This window comes from Zalophus californianus, chromosome 17, assembly GCF_009762305.2.
Source record: "Zalophus californianus isolate mZalCal1 chromosome 17, mZalCal1.pri.v2, whole genome shotgun sequence".
Classification (NCBI taxonomy): domain Eukaryota; kingdom Metazoa; phylum Chordata; class Mammalia; order Carnivora; family Otariidae; genus Zalophus; species Zalophus californianus.
The window spans coordinates 1,333,369-1,356,242 of NC_045611.1; the positions used below are offsets into that span (position 1 = coordinate 1,333,369).

A 22,874-nucleotide genomic window follows, 5' to 3' on the forward strand; every position below is an offset into this window, starting at 1 on the left:
CCCGGCGGGCGGGCGGGCGGGCCGGCGCGGCGGGGGCGGGGCCTGCGCGTCCCCGGCGCCGCGCCTCCGGCCCGCCCCCGCCGCGCTGGCCCCGCCCCCGCCGGCGCGGCCCCGCCTGCCCCACCGCGCTGGCCCCGCCCCCGGGCGGATCCCGGTTTCCTGCAGCCTTGGCCCCGCCCCCGGCCCTGCCCCCCGCCCTCGGCCCTGCCCCCGCCCCCGGCCTGCATGGCGCTGGCCCCGCCCCCGGCCTGCATGGCGCTGGCCCCGCCCCCGGCCCTGGGAAGACCTCTGGCTTCTTCGCCTCCTCCTTCGGTCCCGCAGCTTTGTCCCCAGGCCTAGCTCTGATTCAACGACCTATTCTGTCCCGCCGCCCCGCGGCACTGGGTCCAGCCGAGCTTCGGGCCGCTCTGGGCCCGCCCCCTCGGCGCTAGCTCCGCCCCCAAGCCTAACCCCGCCTGGCTCTGCTCACCCCCCCCTCGCCCCGCCCCAGGGTTCTCATGGCTCCGCCCCCAGGCCCTCGGCCCCGCCCAGGACCCCTGCACTCCACGGCAGCCCCCTCCGCCTGAGGGACGCGGGCAGTAAGGGCCGGGTCAGGAAGCCCGAGGCCTTGACGCCCCACAGTGTCTTGGGTCAGATTTGGGGTGTGGAGTCGGCTGTGGCCGGGTGGGGACTTCCGTCCGAGACCGAGGTGGAAACAGCATTCCTGGGGTCTGCCGCCTCCGGCGGCTGCGACCCCCAAATGGAGAGCAGGGACCTCGGGCCCTCCTCCCTTGGGCTCCGGTCTGGCTGGAAGTCGGGGAGGGCGCGGAAGCCAGCACCCTGTCCCTGCTGCAGCTTTCCCCCCCTACCCCGGGCATTGCCCCTCGGCAGGCCCTGACTCCCCAGTTGCCCCTGCTGGAGGCCCGGGGAGGAGGCCCCTCCATGGGCCGAGCGGACACCCGCGTCCCCTCCCGGCCTGGAACAGGGTCAGTACTGTCTGTTCTAGCCCTGGAAACGGACACTGTCTCTCCTGTCTTTTGGGATATGTTCATAGGATCCCAGAGGCCCCCCATTTTCCAGGGCAGCTCAAGTCACACAGCCTTAGGAGCTGTGCCCCCAAGTTGAATTGCATTCTTTTATTTTAATATTCTTGGCCTGCATTTGGTTGGTACTTGCTCCCTCTGTCCCATATTCAGAAGAAATAGGGGGTGAGTGCGGCCTAGGCTTAGTGTGGCTAAGCAGAAGACCTTTCTTTGCAAAGACACCTGGGTGGCCCATCCAGACAGACGGCTGACCCACCCACCTGACAGCAGATAATCATCACAACTGTCACCTTCAGGGGCTGGCTGTGTTCTGTGCACTTTGCCTATGAGACATCCCCCCTCCATGTGACCCTTGCTAGCTAAGCCCCCGCCCCAGGGAGGAGGAGAAGGGTTACCCCTGGAGCCTGGGCACTCTCCCCTGCGCCACCCCTGCTCTCAAGGGGCCTCTGGGCAGGACAGTGGCGGGCAGAGAGGGAGTCTGAGGTCCACCCAGGTCCACATATCCACCACTGGACGGATGGGAACCCTGATGCCAGGAGGCCAAGGTCCTGGCCCAGGGTCACATGGCTCACCAGCGCTTCCTGCTCCTTGCCCAGGGCCAGTGGGGGCAGCCTTCCTCCAGCACCCCTCTCTGGGGAGAGTGGGGGCCATGGTTGGCTGGTTCCCTCAGCCCAGAGACAAATACCCACAGTATTTGTCAACTGAATGAGGCCCTCCACCTGTCTGGGCTTCCCACTGGGCCTTGTTGTCACTCCCAAAGCAGGGCCTCATTACAGGATGGGGACCTGGGAGCGGGGAGGAGCCCTAGAGGAGGGGGCTGTGAGGCTCCACGCACAGCCGGTGGCATCCGGGCGGGTGCTGCTGAGATGGCTGGGGACCTGCGCTGAGCAGGCTGCAGAGGGTCTGCAGGGGAGTGAGAGCCATGCCCCATCCGCGGTGCCTGTCTAGGCCGCAGGAGAAGGAGTCACTTTGGCTGCTTGTTTCCCATACACAGTTTACAAACCCCGGGCCCTGAGGGAAGGACACATCCAGCTCTCCAGTGCCTTAGAGGCAGGGGTGGGTCAGGAACAGAGCCTGCTGACTAGGACTGACGGCCATCCGGGGGGCTCAGTGCAAAACGAATACGTAGAGCTTCTTGTTTAAAAATTAAGAATTTCAGGGCAGCCAAATAGCACATTAAACCAAGCGCGGGGCCTTCCCAAGTGTGGAGCCCCACATACCTGCATGGGTCACACAGCTCTGAAGCGCCTGGACAGTCCCGACCCAGGACAGAGCTGTTTCTGGAGCACTTTTCTCCTGAACTTTGCCCCTTCTATCTGCCCTGTCGGGTGTGTGGAGGGGTACCCCATGGCCCCAGAAGAGGAAACCACAGCCTGCTTAGGACCAGCGGCAATGCCATAGGGCCTCACTGGTACAGGCTGCTACCCCTCGGGGGAGGTCTGTTGATGATGAGCACCTACTCAGGAACAAGGAGCAAGAAACCCTGTCCAAAGGAAGGCCTTGTGTGAGCCCAGAGTAGGAGCAACCACCTCTGCCTGGGGAATTCAGGGTACGCTGCCTGGAGAAGGTGACATGCGAGTGCAGCTTTGCACGGGCCCCTGATCAGGGGGGAGAGGGGAAGCAGCGTGTGGGGTGGCTGAGAGTGTCCACCTCCATTCCCCACGGGCTGCCCATTGTGAACCTGTTTCCGCCTGCCCCTGCATGTCTGCAAGGAGCGCCAGGGTTCCCGTCCAAAAGCCCCTGGTGGAGAAAACAGAACTGCGTTCAGCCTGCATGCAGGGCTGTCAGTACCCGACCTGGAGCTGGGCTGCCCAACTGCAGTCTGGCTTTCCTTGCTCCCTGGATCTGAGCTTTGGGCAGCTGCCCACTAGGGTTGCAAAGCTCCCCAGAAGCCTCCTGGGCATGGCTTTGACCGGGGTGCTGGCTCTAGGGGCGATGTCATCATCGTTGTGCTCCCCACCTTTGTGAGCCCTTCCTTCGGGCTGGTTCCTATTTTCTCATGACGTCCTTGTGCTCTGCTCCGGTGGTTGGGACGTCAGAGTCACCCCGCAGAAAGTGGCTGAGCTGGGCCTGGGACACGTTAAGACTTGTTTTTAAGTACCTGGAGGGCTATGGTGGTGGTGATGAAGACACTGAGCCTCAGAGTGGTCCTATAGCTCAGACGAGGTAAAGCTGGGATGCAACCCCAGGCAGCCGAACTCCAGCGCCTGTGGGCTGAAGCCTGGCCTGGGAGCAGGGAGAACTGGGTCCAAATCCTGGCTCTGCCATTTTGGAGGGTGCGACCCTGACCCCAATCTGGTCTCTGGTTTCCTTGTATGTAAGTGGGGGTGGGGGGTGTGACCCCGCAGGGCTCCTCTGGTCTTGATGTCCTGGTCTACCTCTGCCCTCTGACCTGTGGGAGGGCTGGCTGTGGGCATGTGCTGTGCTGCCCCGCCCCCCAAGGAGGGCTGCCCCAGGCTGGGCAGTCGTGGGGGGTCGGGGGGGAACGGGCTCCCATGTGCCAGGCCCTGTACTGCTTTCCGGGCTATGACCAAGGGAGTCACAGAATATTCTGGAAACTTAAGGTGGCCCTTGAAGGATGAAGAGGATGCTCATGAAAGAGTGGAGGGCAAGGGAAGAGCAGGTGCAGAGCCTGGGGGAAGCCTGGCGCCGAGCTGATGGAGGAGTGCATCTGGAGGCCAGGCCAGATGAAGGGACTTCTTCCTGAGACACTGCCCTCCCCCTGTCGGGCACTTTACCTGCTTATAGCTGTGACAGTGCTGGCACCCCACCCCGCTCCAAGCCCCTATGCCCATCCCCCTGCCACTGCCCACCCTGCTGGTCCCCCACGGCCACTGCTGCCCTTGCTGCAGACTGAAGCCAGTGGGACCTTCCCAGAAGCCATTAGTGATAGCCTTGGGCTCAGCCCTGCCCCATTCTACCTTCTCCTCTGAACCTCTTCCCATGTCCTGTGGCCACAGGGCCCTTGCACAAGCTGTTCCTGCTGCCGGGTGCACCCTTCCCCAGGGAAGCCCCTTCCTGCTCCCAGACAAGATCGGGCTCTTGTCTCTGCTCCAGCTCGCAGGGCCCGGTCTCTCCTGTCCCCCCGGAGCTCCATCACCTTATGCCCATGCCATGCCGCGGGCTTCCCTGGTGCGGGGCCGTGATGAGCACAAACAGGTCAGCGCAGGGCCTGCTCATAACGGCGTTCTGAAGAAGGGACTGTTAGCATTCCCACTTGCCGGAAGAGTAAACTGAGGCTCAGAGGAGTCAAGTAAGCCAGTCGCCCAAGGCCATGTAACAGGTGAGTGGCCGAGCCAGGTCCTCCTTGGGGAATCCACACGCTCTGTTCCAGAATGGACGCTGGTGGCCGAGTTGGAGGAAGGGGGACCCAGATTCTGTCTGTGGCCCCTGCCGGGGCCCGGCCTCGCTTCCCCACCCCCCACCCCCCACCCCCACACTGGTCCGCCGGAGGCCCGTCCTGACATTCATCAACACTGGCTCTGTGAAGGGTTTAATTAACTTCCTGTTGCAATGGGGGGATAATGAGTTTTAAGCACCACGTGACTCCGTAAGGAGGTCAAACGGCAGCGAGGATGTCAAAATAAATTAAGTTAGGAATCAGGAGGCCGCCTGCGGGAGGGGCAGGGGAGGAGCCCAGACAGCTCTGGCGACAACGAGGTGCCGCCCCGGCCAGCCTGGGCGGGCGGGCGTGGGGGGTGGGCTGCTGCCTCCGTGGCCCCCATCGCGGGGCTCTGGCAGCGCACCCACAGCTGGGGACCCTATCTGATCTCCGGCATGCCTGAGGGACAGAGCGAGCGGGGCTGGGACCACGCCGGACCAGCATCTCGGACATCCCGGGACATGACGGTTCTCATCTGCAGACGGTCCTCGGGGGTTAGCGAGGGCCACCCGTTCACGCAACTGCCCACGTGTGGCCACTTCCCCCGCCAGGCAAGGCCGTCCTGGGCACAGACAGGAAACATTATCTGGATATTTCCCCATCTCTGAGAGTTGGGGTCATGTGACATCACCAGATAGGAAAGGTTCGCGTCCCCACTGGCCTCCTGCCTTTCTCCCTCTCTCCCCACCGCTTCCTGCCTCCCCTCCTACCCTACGCCCTTCCTCCCTTCCTCCCACCCCAAACACGTAGGGAACCCCTGCCTGACGCAGCGCAGGGACGGCTGCAGACAACACGCGCACAGCGCGTCACTAGAGGTCTGGCGGGAGCGGGACCGTGGCCACGGGGGAGGAGTGGGCCAGGGGGCACGTGGCAGGGTGCGATGTGCTATAAAGCAAGCAGGGAGGGCGGACGGGGCACTGCGGTGGTTCTGGGGCCACAAAGAGGACGTGCTGGCCGGGCAAAGGCCCGAGGCCGGGGGACAGCCGTGGGGAGAGGGTCCAGGCAGCGCCAGGGAGACCTGGCTGGGTCCAGCAGGCCACCGCTTGGAGACAGCCCCTGGCTGGAATACTTTTTGGTGATTCTCGTGTCCACTGATGGCCGGGAGAGCTGAGGTCTAGAGGAGATGGTTTCCGGCTCCACCCAGGGCTCTGCTGCCCCTTCGTACTCCCCGTAGGGCACAGCGCACTGCCCCAGAGATGGGCCTGTGGGTCTTTCAGTTTGGGCGGTTGGTCCAAACCCACCAACCCCTGGGCCTGGGGAATGCCCCGGCCTGCCCAGCTCCCTGCTTGGGGGCTGCAGGTGAGGGGGAGGCTGTCCTGTGGGAAAGGGGCCGTGGCCTTGGGCACCCGGGCCTGGAGCGGCTGGGAAGGAGAGGTGGCCCCAAGGGCCTCAGCATGCCACTCCCAGGGCTACAGTCCTGCCGGGGGCCCTGGGGCCCTGAGGGCACATTCCCAGGAAATGAGCTGCCTGCTGCCTACCCACTGGACCGGTAGAGAAATGGGGCCGGGGGGACGTGGCTTCAGGGCTGGAGCTCCAGAGCCCACATGCGCCACATTCACAGAGGACACGGACAGGACCCAGCGGTCCCCAAGTCCCATCCTCTCGGGGTGCTTCGAGGAGCCCCAACACCGGGGAGCACCCCAGAGTGCCAAGGGTCAGTCCTTCTCCGGAGGCTCTTCACTCCTGAGACTGTCTCTGTGGGTCTGTTTTGGTCCCGAGTCTTCCCACTGTGTGAGTGTGGCCGTCTACACACTCTCCCCGGGAGGCAGGATTCTGACCCCACCGTGTTCTCCGGGGTGGGGGCGGGGTGTCCCTGAGCGGATATGCCGCGGGAAGCCTGTGGCTGTGTGGGAGGCCTCCTCCTTTATGGGGCCTGGGGGAGGAGGTGGGCATGCCTGCTCCTACCACCAGCTTCCCTCCCTCCGGTGGCCGGTCCACGGGCCGTGCCCCGACCCCCCACATCCAGGGGCTCGCCCGTCCCGTCCCTGCACCTGCACTCCCTCACCTGGTCCCAGGAACCATCTCTCCTACCCTGTCTCTGGGCTGGTGGGGCCAAGGGGTCACTGGGGTCGGGCTTTCAGCCTAGTATAGGATGCGACTGAAAAATACAGCCACTTATGTGACCTTGTTGCTAACATTTGGTGTCCCCTTGCCCATCCTGCCTGCCTTGGGGCAGCTCCCAGAGGGACCTGCAGTCGTGGGGCAAGCAGGCATGCTGGCTTCCTAGAGGGGACGAGCCAGGCCCTCGGGGGCTGAGGGAGCTGCGGTCCCTGTATGGGGCCTGTGCCTGGGCTGCTCCCGACCCAACCCCCTCGTCTTTGTCCAGCCCTGTCCTGTGAATCAAACGGGGTGCTCTGGGGCGCACGCACGGGGCCCTCTGGAAGGCCAGGTTCCCCACACCGGATGCACCTGTGTCACTCACCTTGCAGCAAGTCGGGGTGAGGTGGTGTTTGTCCGTGTGTGGGTCTGTGGGCCCCAGTGGCGGTGTGGGTGAAGCTGTGCAGTAAGCGTGTGTCTCTGAGCCTGTCGATGAGGTCAGGGCGCCCCTGTGCCGGTTGCAGGGCCTTGGCAGCTGAACTGCCCGAGCCATGGAGTTGGGCCAATGCTGCCACCTGCCGGCCAGGCGGGCGCCGGCTGCGTCGGAGTCGGATTTGCAATCTGGGGTGGAGCCTGGAATTTCCCTGCCGTTCCCTGGGATTGGGATGGTCCCCGGCTGCCCCAGGTTTGGGGAGTTGAACAGAGGCGCCCAGTGCTGCGGACCCCACCGGGCCCCAGGGGTCTGCATCCCCAAATCACCAGATGGCTGTTGCCAACACAGCTCAGACTCACTCCACCCTAACCCCAAATTCCAACCCTGAGCCCCTTTGTGCCCCCCTCTCTGAGGCCCTGCTACAGAGACCCCCGAGGAGACCAAAGACCCCAGCTCGCCACAGAACCTGTCTGGAAGCCCCCAAGGGCAGCACACAGTAGGCAGGTCCATGTGAGAGAGTGGCCCGGGCCCCCGGGGCGGGGGTTGCATGGCTGGGAGGGGCTTGGACTGAACAGGAGCACCTGGGAAGGGTGTTCCTGGCCAAGGAAGGTGAGCAGGAGTGGGTGGGGGCCCCGTGGGCTTGGGCAGAAGTGCTGGGATCCCAGGTACGGCTCCACGTGTAGGCCCCCCTCTCTGTGGCTCCCCTCCCCTCCCCCACACATATTGTGGGGGCCTGCTCTGAGTGCCCCTCGTGCCCCGGGTCAGAGGCAGGACGGGATGGGTGCTTGACTCTGGACAGCCCTGCTTGCTCTCCAGGCACTTGTTGCAGACGCTGGGGTCTTTGAGGGTTGTCTTGAGGACACGGTGGGCCCCGGGGTCTGAGCCTGCGGTGGGGTGGTGTCTCCCGCTTTGACCCTTCGTACTGCCTCTGCTGATGTCCCGGGGCCCCCAAACTGAGCCATGCTGATGATTTCCCAACACTTTACCTCCTCACTCTGATCCCCCAGGGGCCCCAGCCATGTCCACGAGCCCAGGGGCGCTTGGCCGCTCGGGCGCGACGGAAGCGTCCGCTGAAGCCGATGCTCTATGAGCCAGGCCCTGGGCTTGTGTGGGGCAGGTGGTGGGCGGGGGGCGGCCGGAGGACAGATGCCACAGCCAGAGGGTCTCTGTGAAAATAGTGAGGATATATTTGACAGGATGAGTTCACTATGATTCGCACAGTACAACCTCAGAGTCCCCGTGTTTTATTCATCAGCACTAAAGGCGTTCTGAGTGCACACAGCACCTTCGAGAAAGGCAATTTGGGCCCAATTTGGTCTCTTTCAAAAAATCAAAATAAAAACTTTTGACACACATGTTGCACCCAAGGTAAAAAAGAAAAAAAACAAAAAACAAAAAACAAAAAAAAAACAAAAACAGAACGACACAAACCACGAACCTCAGAGATACCTAAGAACAGAAGGAAGCCTCTCCTACCCTCCTGCCCCCTTTGAAGACACGATTCCATCAACAGGACATGCGCGCCAACCCCTGGGTCATGTCAGTGCATGAGTTGCCTCCCTGACTGGGCCGCGGCACCACGCCCCGGCCCACAGTGTCCCACTTGGCTGCTCCGACTGCGGACCGCGACCCCCGGGGGGCTGGAGCCTGCCGGCAGCGGGGGAGCCAGCGAAAGACTTGTCGGGGCCGCCGGTGTCTGTGGGCCATCGTGCGCCTCCCCAGCCGGTCCCCCCGCCCAATCCCCCAGGTGAAACGCACCAAGGAAGCCTGAATTCACATTACAACATGAAATAGCACCAGAAATTCAGAGTAAAATTGCTGATACTTGCAGCGGAGAGCTCCTTGTGAGGAGGAAGGCTCTAGAAAGGGCATCGGCGGAGGCCGGGGGACTGGGGATGGAGACCCGGCGACGGCGGGAGCCGGCTGGTGAGCAGCTTTCTCCACGTTCCCAACGGGAACCCAGTCCCCAGGGGGCAAGGTGCACCAGAGACTGGCGTTTCTGTCAGCAGCCCAGACAGCGGCTGCCACCACCCCGCGGTCAGAGAAGCCAGGTGCGCCCTGGGGGCCCACAAACAGCTCTTGCAGGGGATAGCCCTGCCCCCGCATGCGGCCATTCCAGCAACAGCAGCAAGAAGACTAAGGGGAGCCTGCCGCCACCTGAGCGCAGGTGGCCTCGACTCACTTCCCCACTAGATGACGGGGGGTGGGGAGCCCCGTGCAAACCTTCAGATGAGGCGTCTGTGGCCTACTGCGCCTGGGCAATGGGGCACACGGGCGGGGTCGGCTCGCTCTTCGAGTTCTTGGTACCGAGAAAAGAGCTGCGTGGTCTCCAAGGGGCTCAACCTCACCTTCCATCTAGAAAGGGACTGCTGTCCACCCCAGGCCCTGCTCAAAGTATCGCAGTCTCAGCCCTAACGCCAGACTCCGAGCGCTTGCGTAAGTCAGGCGGATCGCCATGTGGCCCCCGTCCAACACCCTCAGGGGACTGGGGCTTGTCAGCATAGACAGGAGCCCCCGCGTGCCGGGCTGCTCCAGCTCTGCTCCCAGGTACTCACTCGCGGCTATAAATTACTCGGGGGGGTCCTTCTTTAACGGGATCTTGAAGCTGGTCAGTCGCTGCCCAAAGAGCTGGCTGAGGAGGTCGTTCTGGGACGCGGCGGTCCTGCAGGCACGGGGGTCGGCAGGTTCAGCACCATGGACAGCTCTGTCCCTCTTGGGGGGTCTGTGCAGGGGCCTCCCCTGGGGGCAGGCCTTGCCCTGCCCCTCCTTGCTGCGTCTGCAGTCCCCGAGGGTGTGTCTGGGGCCCGCCTGCCCTTGCTCCGAGGGCTGGGGTGGTATCCTGCTGTTCTGGCTACTGGGCCTGGCCTTGGTGGGGAGCACACGGCTGGGTGTCGCCTGCTTTCGGGGGGCCCGGGGCGGCTTTTCAGGGACCAAGCGGGCTCTCCCCAAGCTCCCCACACTCTCACTCCTGCTTGGCCCCGGGGCCCGGCCCTTCCTTTTCTTCTCGCTGACCTCCCCGTCCGCCCTGGTGCCCGGGCTCCCTCGGGGCCCCTGGTCACCAGCTTCCCTTGGCCCCTTGGGAGAGCCCTTGGCTCGAGGAGGGTGCTTGTCTGGGGCGGGGCCCTGGCCTGGGCAGTTGGGCTTGGCTGGGGTGGTGGCTGTCTCACTCTGGAGCTGCCCGCTGGCTGGCTGGGGCTGGCTGCCCCCTGCTGTCTTGGTGCTGTGCCGTGGGCCTCCACCACCCTGGGAGTTGGGGCTCGGCTTGGCTTTGAGGGTGGTGGACTTTGGCCTGTCCTCAGTGCCATGGGCTAGCTCTCTGGGTGTCGGACTGGCCACGACCTTCTTCGGTTGCACCGGGAACCTGGGAGCTTTGCTGGGGGTGGGCAAGGCCGACCTGTCCTTTGATGAACTCCGGCAGCCCCAAGGCTTGACGGCACTGCCCTTGTGGGAGGGCCCCCCTGTGCCCCCCTCAGGCACCGTGTGGCCTGTGGACAGCTGCTTCTCCTTCTGGAGCAGGGAGGGGGCTTCCAGGCAATGGTCAGGGGCACTCGGGGTCCTGCGTTTCCCTGAGAATGGGCCAGTAGCCCTCTTTTCCTCTACATCTTGGCCTCTGGCCCCTGGCTGGGGCACAGAGCCCCCCAGCGGGAGAGTCTGCTGGAGAAGAGGCTCAGGGCTGCCCGGAGAAGCCTCACCTTCGGACCTCCCCGGGGCCCCATCCGGCTTGTGGCCACCTTGGCCATCAGCGGAGGCCACCGGGAAAGGAGACAGAGCTGGGGGCGGCAGTTCCTGGAGGTCAGAGGGCACGTCACCCCCTGCGACCGGGTGGCCCACGGGCTCTACAGGCCTCTCCGGGGTCCTGGGCTGCCCCTTGGTGGTGCCAGGAGCTGCCTCTGGGCAGGGCTGGAGCAGGGCTGCGAGTGACCCCTCGCTCTGGGGGTGGCTGCGGCCCCAGGACAGAGGCCCGTTGGCGCCGGGCACGGCCACCCTGCGCCGTTTGCTGGGCAGGGTGCCCTCGCGGGCCGGCGCCTTCTGGCCGGGGGCGCCAGGCCGCCGCACGCCGCGGAACGTGAAGGGCTGCTGCCCGCCCCTCAGGTGTTTGTCCATGTGGCGGTCAAACTGCTCCTTCTTGGCGAAGGTGTAGTTGCAGGAGCTGCAGACGAAGGAGCGCTTGCTGATGTGCGTGACGTCGGCACAGAGCTCACAGGCGTAGAGCGGGGTGTGCGGCAGCTCCAGCTCCCCCCGCACCCCGTGCGCCCCGCCCAGGTGCGCGCGCAGCGCCTGGTGCTCCGGGTAGACGCGCGGGCACTGGGGGCACAGGTAGACGCGCTGAGGGCTGTGCACCGCCAGGTGGCGCTGCAGCTTGAAGGGTTTGGGGAACCGCTTTCCGCAGTGGTGGCAGTCCCGGGACGGGTCTTTGCAGCCCTGGTGCACGGGGAGGGCTTGCAGGAGCGGCTCGCTGCCGGAGCAGGGCTCAGGGGACAGGCTGGGGGACGTCTTGCAGGAGCCGCTGGGAAGAGTGGGGTTCCCGCAGGCCGTGGGGCTGCTGTCAGCCAAAGCCCCATCTGCTGAGTCGTGGGCAGGAGCCTTGGGTTTCACCCTCTCCCTCTGGAATTCCTTCCCGGCCCCTGGCTGTCTCCCCGACGCCTCTGCGGGGCCCCCGTTGGACTTGCCCATCGAGCGTTTGCCCCCACTGGGTCTGGACGCCTGTCCCGTGATGCTGCCCAGGAAGCGAGCGACACTTTGGCCCCCCTTCCAGTCCCCGAGGGACCTTCGCGCCTGCCCCTTGCGGGCGAACCGCAGGGCGTGCTCCCGCAGATGCTCATTGTACATCCAGACGTCGGCGACCTCCCTCAGGCACATGCCGCAGGCCCAGCGCCCTGCCTTGCTCTGCACGTGCTTCTCCTGCAGGTGCTCCCGCAGCAACTCGCGGGAGCCGAACCTGCGCTCCACACACATGTAGCAGGTGGGAGGTGGCGCGGGGCTGTGAGCCAGCTTGTGGAGGTCCAGCTCGCCCAGGCCGCCGAAGCGCTGGAAGCACACCTTGCACTTGTAGGATGCCCTCCTGGCCTTGGCGTGCCGCTCCCTGCCCGGCGCCCCTCGTGCCCCGGCTGCACCTGCCGGCCTTGGGCTCTGCGGCTCCTGGGGGCTCACCGTGGCCCCGAAGTCCAGAGAGCTCGTGCTGAGGACACCCACGTGGTCGTCACAGGGCGTCAGGAAGCATAGGTCTCGCACCTCCAGTTTGGCGCTGAGCATCTCAAGGGCCAATTCTTGCTCCAGGTTGGGGGGCTCCGGGCTCTTGTCTCCTAGGGAAGAGGCCATCCCTTCGGCGGGGGCCTGCAGGTCCAGGTCTCTCCAAGAGGCCGGGACCATGTGCAGCTCGGGAATGTTCTCTGACCGGCGGTCCTCCGCGTGGCGGGGGGGCACGTCCTCCGCACAGTCCACCTCTGGGTCGGCCTCCAGGGCCCACAGGCGGGGGCTGGGGGCCCAGGGGTCAATGCCGGGCACCTTGCTGCTCAGGAAGCCCTCCAGCAGGAAGGACTCTGGCAGACCCATGGCCTCGTCACCCCACGGGTCCTCGTGGGAGAGGCAGAGTGACCCCGAGTCGCTGAGGTCTGTGGGCAGGCGGGTGGAGGCCAGCACGATGCTGCCCCCCATCTCGCTATGGGGTTCCAGCAGGGGCGGGGCCCTCGGCTTTTTACAGCGCTTGCCGTAAACACGGGGGTTCTTCTTCCGAGTCAAGCGGTCGCCCAGAGGGAAGAGCTGCGAAAAGGAGGCGTCATCATCAAACACGCTCAGAGGGTCCCCGAGACCCGGGCTGTGGGCTTCGGGAGCGGTGCCCGCACGCTCCTGGACCCCGACCTGCACTTCTGGGTTGTGCAGGGGGCTCAGGGGGCAGCTGCCAGTCTCCCGAGGGCCGGGGGGGCTTGTGGGGGGCCCGTGCCCCTCCCCGACTCCTTGCCCTGACCCGCTCTCCGCTGCTCTGCGGTCCCCTGCAGGCTCAGTCCCGGCTGCCCACGACAGCTCTTTGTAGACATCCGATGTTCCAGCCTCCCTGGGACCCCAGCACCCCCTGGCCACGGCTGTTTTCTGTCCCCCCGGCCCGTCCCCAGGAGGCGCCCACTCCATCCCCTCCGCACGGGCCACCCAATCCCCGGGTGACCTCTGTGCTGGCGTCTCCTCTGGGTCTGTGTCCACTGTGTTCTCCGTCACCGAGGGCCAGGAGGCGTCAGCGTCCGGCTGGGCCCGCGCTGAGAGGGGGCCACCTGGAGGCCCCGGGGGACTGGCGGTTGTGGTGGATGGACCCCAGCGGCTTCCATCTGGACAGACTGGAGGACTCCTCGCCTCCCGGAACCTTCTTGCTCTGGGATTTCTGCCCTTCTCCTGCGACTTCCCCTCTGACTTGCTGGAGACGTCCTCGGGTGCCTGGCCCCGCTGCTGGACGCCTCCTTTGTCTGCCTGTTTGGGACAGCGCTTGTCCCTCACCAGCCGGCCCTGCTTCCTGGGCTCTGCAGGCCTCATGTCCACTCCCGGCTCACCCGGGCCTGGGGGGTGTGGTTCCCGGCTGGGGGAGCAGCCTAGGGTGCGCCCCGCACCGAGTCCCCTGGCCGTCTGAGGGCCTGACGCGTCCTCAGGAGCCTCTGCACCCCGGTCAGGACGCGGCCCACTGGCATGGCCGGCACCGCTCTGCGCCTGCCTTGGCTTCTCCTTCCCAGGTGCCCTGAGGCTTTCCTTCCTTGGGGGCTGGCACGCCTGGCGCCGGGGGCCGGGCGGGGCGGGGGGGCCCCTGTGCAGCCCGTGCTTCCTGGCTCTGTGGCGGCTCAGGCCCGGCCCGGAGCGGAAGGAGGCTGCGCACACCTCACAGGTTGTGGGCCGCCTGCCGGGGGCCCGGTCCTCCCGGGGGGCAATGTCTGTGGACACAGGCTTCTGTCTGGTACCCTGCGGACTGAGGGGGTCCCTCTGGGGTGTGCGGTGAACAGTTCTGACACTCTGGGAGGAGCTGGGTCTGGAGTCCCGGGCTGTGCTGCTGGGAGACGTGGTTCTGCCCCGGCGGAGCTCCGTGGACGGGCAGGTGAGGGCGGGGTCTGTGGTGTCAGCGCCAGGGGCTGTCATGGCTCCAGAGCGGCCAGCCCCCGCCTTGTCTTCCTGGCAGGCCCAGGAGTCTGGCCCCGTGGGCCCCCGTGTGGAAGGGTCGGTGGGCACAGTGGTGACACCCTGGCCTTCCCTGTTGCTTGGGGGGTCTGGGGAGGTGGGGCCTGTGGGCATCCCGCTGGGGCTGGTGTGGGGTGGGGCTCCCCCGCCGTGGCGGTCTGGATGGCTGACCCCGGGGCCTCTGACGGCCCCCGTGCCATCTGTGGTGAGAACGTCGGGCAGGGCCGGGGCGTTCATGGTCCCTCTCGGGGAGGTGGGCCTCACGGGGGGAGAACAGGCGACAGAGGCAGGACAGCTCCTGGGCTTCTCCTTCCTGGAGCTCTCTAGCGGCCCTGACACGCTGCCTTCAGGGCGGTCCCCCCCCTGGGCAGGAGTGAAGACTCTGATGAAGCCAGGCTGGCCCGAGGGAGGGTCCTGCAGGGGGCTGTGGTTGCCCAGGAGGGGGTGGTGAGCCAGGCTTTCCTTGAAGCCACGGGGGCTTGTCCTCAAAGATGGGGGAGATGCTGCAGGTGGTCCAGCCCCAGCATCTGTGCTGGCTGGGGTGCCGTCAGCCCTCTGCGGAGCGGGCCGGGCAGCAGAAGGGCCTGGGAGGAGCTGCGGGCTGGCGGGATCCCCGCAGGACGGAGGGGCTGGGAGCAGCCCCCTCAGCCCACCCGAAGGTCCCGTAGGAGGGTCTTCCTGGGGCAGGGGCTCCAGGCCAGAGGGAATGGAGGTGGCTGCAGAAGCAGGCAAGGGGACACAGGTGGTCAGGTCCCTGATGGGGGGAGCAGGGCTGTCTCCAGCGAGCAGCCGCTGCTTCTCAAGGCCTGGGCTGGCCGCCTCCTCTGAAGTCCGGGCTTCAGGCCCATTTTGGACGTGGGCTGCTACCAAGGCCGGTACCGAAGATTCTGCATTAGACGAGGAAAGGCTTGGGGTGGCCCAGGCCTCTTTTTGAAGGCCCAAGACCAGGCCGTTTCCCTGGAGCTGTCCCCCTAGCTGGTGCGCATCCCTGGCCAGCCTGGCCAGGGCGGTCTCAGCATTGGCACTGACTGTGAGGAGGTTGTCCAGCCCCACTGGACTCCCCCACTTATCTGGCTGCAGTCTGCCGGCTCTGTCTCGGTCCTCAGGCTTCTCAGCCTGGCCGAGGGAGTTCAGATGTCCATCAGCCTCAGGCCCCAACTGACATCTGGCCGCTGCGGGGACGTCCCCACCTTCCACGCTGTCCCCTTCCGGATCTGAGGGCTCACTGCGCCGAGGGCTCTGGGTGCCAGCAGGTGGGGGCCCCTGTGAGGCCAAGGCGTCTTCTTCCTTCCCAGCCGCTCTGGCCACCAGGAGCTGCAGCTGACGGAGGGGGCTCGTGGCTGGGTCCTGGGGCCTCCTGCCAGGACTGCTGTTGGGCACGCAGGCAGGACTTGGGGAGGCCCCCAGGGCTACAGACTCCTCATTACCCTTAAGGCCAGGGCCCCCCGCCCCAGCATGGGGGAGGCGTGCTCCTTCTGGCTGGCCTGCCCTGCTTACAGAGTATCCTTTGGGGGCATCGCTATGACTGACACCACAAGACGGGGTGGCCCCCTGAGGCACCAAGCCGGGTGCCAGATGGGCGAGTGGGTTGCGAAACGCTTCCCGCTCAGGGGGCTCTTGGCAGGGCCCACCTGCCTGTGAGCAGGGAGGGAGCAGCAGAGCGTGGCTTGGGTGCATCTTGGCAGCCCTGTTATTTTTTGGATGTAATGGCTCACAGCTTGGGCTGCATTTGGCTAAGCTCCTCACATCCAGTGGAGGCTTGAACAGCTCTCCAGAGCCGGGCAGAGAGACTTCCGCGTGGACCCCGCAGTCCCCTTCGGGCTTCGGGGGGCCTGTTTCCGAGACTCTGGCTCTCTGTACTGCTCGGAAGTTGCGGTCGGCCCCACTGAGCGTTCTGGGAGCCCCAGACGCCCCTTCTGCACGTGCAGGGGGGGAAAGGGCTGCTTCTCCTGGGTCGGGGGAGGGCCACTCCTCCTGGGCGCTCCCCGGCCCCCCTTCCCTGGTGGCCACTGCTGTTTCTGCCCCTTCTGGGCATGGAGTCAACTCCCCAAGGCCGGTGAGGTTGGCCTCGGAGAAGGTGTCCCTGGGGGGCAAGGCGGCCTGGCGGGTGGGCAGAGGGGCCCCTATGCCCGCGTGCGTCCTGCTTGCCTGCCCAGCCGTGCACAGCAGTTCTGGGGCCTCGGGCACCCCTTTACTCTGCAGCTGACTCTCTAATTCGGCGACCAGTCTTTTGATTTCTAATTCATCTTCGGACAGGTTGCCCATAAAAGCAAGGCCACATTCGCTGAGCTTGCCAGGCAGAAGTGGAGGGCTGGCGGCCACTGCCCCTTCCCCGGGGCACCTCCTACTGAACGCCTTTTCCCCCAGGAGGTCAGGAAGATGACCCATGTGGCTGGCCAGCACTGGGGACTCCTCCAGCAGGGACCAGCCCTTGTCGGGCAGAAGCGGGGAGTATGGCGGCTCTAACTGGGGTCTCCTTGGGGGAGGGTCTGCGCACAACAACAGGGAGTGGCTGTCTCTGCTTCCAGACAGGCTGCTGTAGGCGGGCGGGTCAAATCTGCCCACAGGCAGCCCCGGGAAGAGTGGTGTGGACTCCAAAGTCAGCGGTGATTCGGCTTTGCTGGGACCCCCGTGGGTGGCGTAGGGTAGACTCCTGGGTGGTTTTGGCTTGAGGGCACTGGCGTCCACACCGTCCTGGGGCAGATGCGTGCTGCCGGCCGGCGGAGCATCTGGCGCTAAGGGCTTGGAGTAGAGGTCTTCTTGGAGACAGCCAGGCAGGTCTTTGGGTCCGAGGAACAATTTGCTAGGGGGGCTGCTGTAGGGCTGGGGCCCCTTTTTGGCAAGTGGAACCCCCACAGGGTCTCTGTTAAGAAGAGCAGGGCTGCAGCCAAGATCAGGGGTCTTCAAAAAGAGGGCACCCGATTCAAGGTAGGCGGTGTCAGTGGCATGAGCGACCGGCACCAGCAGCTCTCCTGGTGGGTAGGCAGGGGGGTCCTCTGTGTCCCGGGAGGGGGGTGGCTCTGTGCACTGGGCAGCGCTTGGCAGACTTCCGTGGGACACCCGGGGGTCCTCTCTGCCCGGCTCCTGCGGCTCTGGGGCTGGGGGGTGGGGGCTCCCCCCTCCATGGGAGGCTGGAGAAGAGCTCGGAGCCTCTCTGGGGAGTTCTGTGGCATCTGGGGGGAGCTCCTTAGCAGTTCCGGGGTGCTTGGTCTCCCTGGGGAAGTCTAGTGCCAGACGGTTCTCCTCTGGGGTCTTGGTGCTGGCAGGAACCTGCAGAAGATGCTTGGGGGTTCTCTCCTCAGGGCCGGGGGAGCCCCCGACCTGGGTGGCTTCCTGCCTCACGACCATCCTGGGTTTCTGCAGCCCCCCATCCTCCCTGGGGCCCGGGGTCACGTCCACTTCCTTCCGCTTCATGCCTCCGCGCCACCGCCGGCAGCCCTGGCGGGGTCGGCCTCGGAGGTGGGAGCCGTGCGGGTGTGGCCGCGAGCAGTCCTCCTCCTCTGACTCGGAGGCACAGGTGAGCTCTGGGAGCCCCTGCTCCGTGCTGCTGGGTGCCAGCCTTGAGGGTCCCAGGGGGAGGCGCTGCCCCGGCCGCCTGTGGTGCTTGTTCTTCTGCTGAACGATTTTGTGGATGAGCTCCTTGCTCCAGGTGCCGCCCCGCAGCCGCCTCCTCCTGGAGTCCTGCCCCGGGGACAGGCGGAGGCGCTGTGAGCTCCTGGTCTCCACCGGGAGGGCCTGTCTGGCAGGAGCTGCGAGGCTCCTGGCGGCCGGGGTCCTGAGGTCCCGGGGGCGGGGCAGGGGTGCCTCAGCCCCGGGGCCTTTCCTCCTTGGCCTCAGGCAAGCGGCTCGGGGGCCCTTCCGGCTCTTGGTGGAGCCGGAGGTGTCCAGATCTTTTTGCAACAACTTAAACCGCTTCCCTCTCCTCTGCTGGCTGGCCAGGCCAGCCCCGTCTGCCTCTGTGGGCGCTGGGCCCAGGGAGCGGGTTTTGGGCCGGCTGCGGGCCGGGCAGCCTGTATTCCCAGGGTGGGGGACCTGGGGTTCCTGCAGGGCGGCCTCGCCCGGGAGTGGGGGCTGGGCTTTGTTCTCCGGCATTGTCCCCACCCTGGTCTTGGGGGGCTGCCCGGCACCAGCACCTCTGGGGCCGGAAGGCTCCTCGTCCGTGAAGACGTCGATAAAGCTGCTGTCGATCTCGGGGTTGTCCGACTGGTACCCCAGGCCGTTGAGCGCCTCGGTGATGAGGCTGTCCAGCTTGGCGTCGTCCTCGGGGTCCAGGTCCGCGGCGGGGAGGGGGAAGGGGGCTGCGGCCAGGCCGGGCAGGAAGCTGGTCCTCAGGGGGTCCTCTTTGCTGTCAGCCCGGAGGTCCCCACCTAGCAGGAAGGGGCCCGTCTTGGGGTGGCTGAGCAGGCTGGGGTTCCCACCAGCTGGGGCCTTGGGGGTGGCGGGGGGGCCGGGGAGGCCTGGGGGCTGCGGGAGGCCATCCTTGGCCCTGGCCAGGAGCGCGCGGCAGAACTGCCGGTGGCCCAGGAAGGCGGCCAGACTGCTGTAGTTCTGGTCGCACTGCCTGCAGGTGAGCAACACGTCCAGCTGGTCCAGGCTGGCGCTGCTCAGGGGGAAGTGGTGGGCGGGGTAGGGGGGTGGCTCCCGGGGGAAGCCCTCCAGCCCGCTGTCGCTGCCCACCTCGGGGCCTGAACCCGCGAAGGGGGCCTCCTCCAGGCATTTGAAGGTGCCCTCGGCCCCCAGTCCCTCTGCGGCAGGGAAAGGGAAGGCTCCGGCGGGCTCCGGCTGGTAGTGCATGGGGACGGCGTGTGGGGGCTCGGGGGATGGGTAGGGGCTGCTGGTCTCCGGGGGGCGAGCGGGGCCGTGGAAGAAGGCGGAGGGCCCGCGTGGGCCGGGGGCCTGGCTCTCCTCCGAGCTGGGGTTGGCTGGGCTGCCAGACAGTGGTGACAGTGAAGAGCAGGAGCTGTTGCTGGCTGTGTTGGTGGCAGGTGAGGGCAGTGGGGACTCGCAGGGAGAGGCACCCACCACTCTGGGCGGGGGCAGGCCGGGGGTCGCCCGGGGTGAGACCTGGGATTGGGCCACCCCAAAGAACAGGGGCTGGGCTCCGGGGTCCTTCAGCCCATTGTAGGCAAACAGGCCCGGGGATCCGCCACCGTGCCGGCCCGGGCTGTTTCTCAGAACAGCCACCTTCTCCCCGGGCCCCGGAGTCTTGCCGGCAGCACCCAGGGCTCCCTGGCCGCCCCCCTGCCACTCGGGGGCCCCTGCGGGGAAAGGCAGCTGGCTCAACACCTCCATGCGGTGGGGGCTGGGCCCGGTAGCTGGAAGCACCTGTGGCCAGGGCAGTGGGGGGCTCCGGGGGAGGCCAAGGCGCAGGCCTAGGCTGGCCTGGCCTTCAAAGAAGGCGTTCCTGGTGGTGGCTGGGGGGCCCAGGGAAGGTGTGGGGTAAGGGGTTGCAGCAGGGTCCCACAGCTGGGGCAGTCTGGTAGGCAGGGGCCCTGGGGTGGCCAGCTCCGTGTCCAGAGACTGTGGGCTGGTCCCCACTCCACTGGCCCCAGGACTGCCATAGGTCTGCCCAGGAAAGTGCCTCTGTGACAGAGAGTTTGGGGGCCCCCTGGGGCTTCCCAGCCTGTCGTCGTGGGCCGAAGGCGGTCTCTCAGGGAGGGCTTTGGTCAGGCTCTTGTGCAAAGTGTCCGGAAAGGTGGCTGTGCTCTCCGAGAAGGGGCTGGGGGCTGGGGGAGCAGCACCAGGTTGTGGGGGAGCACAGCCGAGGTCACTGGGGGGGTCAAGGCTGGGCCGGCCAGGGTAGCAGGCTGGGGGTTGGGGAGCGGGCTGGGCGGGCAGGGGGTAGGCTGTGCCTGTGCCCACTGCTTCCTCTGGCCATGCTCCCCTGGGCTGGCGGAAGGCAAATACCAGCGCTCTCTCCCCGTACTCGGGCGGGACTGTGTCCTCGGGGAACGGTTTCGGGCCGGGCCCATGCAGTGCCTGGAAGGGGTACTGGAAGGAGGCCGCCCTGGGGCCGTCCCCTTCGGGAAAGGGCTCCGGCTTGGCCGCAGGGACCTCGAATCTAGCACCTGGGAAGCTGTTCTCAACAGTGGGAGGCCAGCCGTCAGCCCCGCCAGCCTGGAATCCCGAGTAGGAGGCTGGCCTGCTGCCCGGGGCGGCCCTGAGGGGTGGGGGCCCAGAGGTGGCATTTGGTGAGGTATAGTCGGTGGAGGTAAAGCTGGAGGGGGTCTCCTGGAAGCACCTTTGGAAACTGAGCTCTTCTGGGGTGGGTGGGGCCTTCGCCTCTGGGGGCCCGGGGTCCTCGCCCTGTGGGCGCTCAGGAGTCTTGTCCAGGGTGGGTCTGGCCCTCGAGCCGGAGATGTTCAGATTATAGAGCTGCTGGGGGCTGCCGTCTGCCCTGCTGGCCTGCTGCGTGAGTGCTTGCGCGTGGCTCCTCCCCAGTGGGGCCTGGGGGCTGCCTCCCTTCCCCGGGGGGCTGCTCAGGGACTGGGTTCTCAGGAGCGGGGCCTTGGGCTCCACCTCCCCGGCCTGCCACGGCTGGGATTCTGGAGGCTCCACTGCCTGGGCCCTGCTGCCCGTGGCCTTGGCGGTCCTGCTGGCTGGGGCACCGTCCTCACCGGGGGGCTGGGCAGGGCCCCCCGTGCCACCCGCTCTTTGGCAGGGCTGCAGGTCTCGGGTCATGGTTGGGGGCGGTGCTCGGCGGGGCTGCTCCCCAGGCATGGCCCCTCCTTCTGGGCGCTGGGAGGACGTGGTGGTCCGAGGGGGCCCCTGGAGAAGCCTGTTCTCATGGTCCTGAATGGAGCCTGCAAGGAAAGCACAGGGTGAGGGGCGTGCTCTGGGGGCTGCACAGGAGCCCCTGCCCTCAGGGGAGGCTTCCCTTTGGGACAGAGGGGGTCTGAGAAGACCCCTGGCCGCCCTCAAACCAACCCTGCTAGGTCCCGGCCAGGCCACGAGTGGAAGGGCCCAAGGGCCCCATGTGACACACAAGCCCCCTGACCTGCAGAGCCCCCGTGGCGGGGCCCATCGGCGTGGCCTGAGAGAAACCTGGGGGGACCGGGGAACAGCCCAGGAAGGAGGACGGGGCCGCCTTCGCCTGCCCAGAGCTGTGGGAACTGAGGAGGTGAGGCTGCGCTTGTAGAGTCTGTCCCTGGCGTGGCTGGCCCTGCCTGGGGGACCCTCCGGTCAGCCCCCGGAGGGTGGGGCCTGCACGTGCATTTCCAGGCTGTGCCAGGCTCCGCTGGTGCCCCCTTCCTGTACGTGGAGACCTGCCCAGGGGCTGCCCCACTGAGGAGGGGTGTCGTGCCTGATCTGGGGCACAAGCACCCCTCAGTCTCCTAGGAGGGCGCCGCCCCCACCCCCCGAGGCCCCCCCACACCCCATCACCCTCCTAAGCAGCAGCCTCACCCACTCCTCCGGCGTGCTGCCTGGGGCCCGTCCACTCCCCTTTCCCTCTGGGACTGGGAGACCTTACGGCAAAGGCTGACGTTTGTCAAACGAATCTGTGATGGTAAGAGCAGTACTGTGCTCCTTCCGAGCTCCGCTGTGGGCTGGGGCACTGAGCACTTTCTGTCAGGTCCTTCTGTTCTTGCACTGGCTCAGGAGGCCAGAACTGGTACCACGAGCCCTGGGTGATGGGTGAGGAGTGGAGACAGGGGCCTCGGTGCTGGTGGGGGGCACTGGGTCCCTGGGATCCCCACAGGGCCCCATCTCCAGGCTGGGCGGCGCCGCACACGGTCCACACATGTGCTCAGGGCCAGGACCCCGGCAGAGCTCCCTGCGCTCCAGAGCGGTGTGGCCTGGGGAGGGGGCAGGGCCCTCCTGGATGTTCCCAGCTCGGCCACTGACCTGCCATGTGACTGGCGGCAAGGCCCTCAGTGTCCCTGCCCCTGGGACATGGGGGTCTCGGTGGAGGCCCCGGCTGGTGCAGAAGACATTGGTGGCTGTGCCCCAAGGGCAGAACGGGCCCCTCGAAGAATGTGTGCTGTTGGTGTGGTTTGCTGACTAGTTGTGTTTCTGCGGAGCCCGGGCCCCGGGTCTGGGGTCTTGCCCGGGTCTGCACACAGAGGCTCTCACAGCTGGGGGAAGGTCAGCTCCCACACCCTTGACCTTGTAGGGATGGTTCACGGTGACACCCCCACTGGGTGGCCCTAAGGTTCAACAGTCACATAAGCTGGCTCAGTGCCTGGTACACGGGGGCACTCCCCAGGGAGGGCTGGCACCTCCCCGAGCCTCAGTGTCCCCTCTGTGCAGGGGCTTCCCAGAAGCTGCCTCGGGTCTGTGGGCCCCCCAGGCTGTGGCACTGCCTTGGAGCAGGGTGACCCGGGCAAACTATGTGGGTTTTTAAGGGGGAGCAGAAGCCTCTGGCCCCACAGCCCACCTCCTTTGGGGCACACGCATCACTATGAAGGCCAGCACCCCAAGCTCTGCTCAGAAGGCTCTCTCTGGGGCTCTGGGGAGGTAGATGGAATTATTACTCAAGATTCTACCTTCCCTGTGGAAGGACCGTCCCAGCCTGTCCCCCTGCCAGCAGGCTTGGCCACATGGCTCAGTGTGGTCACTAGATGTGAGCAGCAGTAACTCCTGCTATGGCCGAGCATGGGCTGCATCCTGCTGCCTTTGCGGAGGCCAAGGCTGCACGCGGTGGCTGGGCTGCTTGGCCATCTCGTGGCATCAGGGGGAGCATCCTGGGGAAGGTGGCAGTGGTTTGCTGGTGGGGGGGCAGCCTGGGGGCACTTGGGACACAGGCAGGGGCAGAGCGGCTTGGGGACACGTAGAAGGGGTGCTGTGTCTTGGGAAGGGACCGAGGGAGCTGTGTCAGGTCACAAAGGGCGGCATGGCCTCCGCAGGATGT

The 22,874-nt window shown here is 66.3% G+C and overlaps 1 protein-coding gene across 1 annotated transcript; it reads right to left on the reverse strand.

Annotated features, from left to right (window-relative positions):
• Positions 1-9,405: 9,405 nt before the first annotated feature.
• Positions 9,406-20,743, reverse strand: ZNF469 (zinc finger protein 469). Its single transcript, XM_027617418.2, has one exon. It carries the CDS (start codon positions 20,741-20,743, stop codon positions 9,443-9,445), a length of 11,301 nt encoding a protein of 3,766 aa, XP_027473219.2. The 3' UTR covers positions 9,406-9,442.
• Between the last annotated feature and the right edge of the window lie 2,131 nt (positions 20,744-22,874).

Excerpts from the sequence above, each read along its gene's own strand:
- ZNF469 (XM_027617418.2), bottom strand. The coding sequence starts at position 20,743 with ATGCCTGGGGAGCAGCCCCGCCGAGCACCGCCCCCAACCATGACCCGA.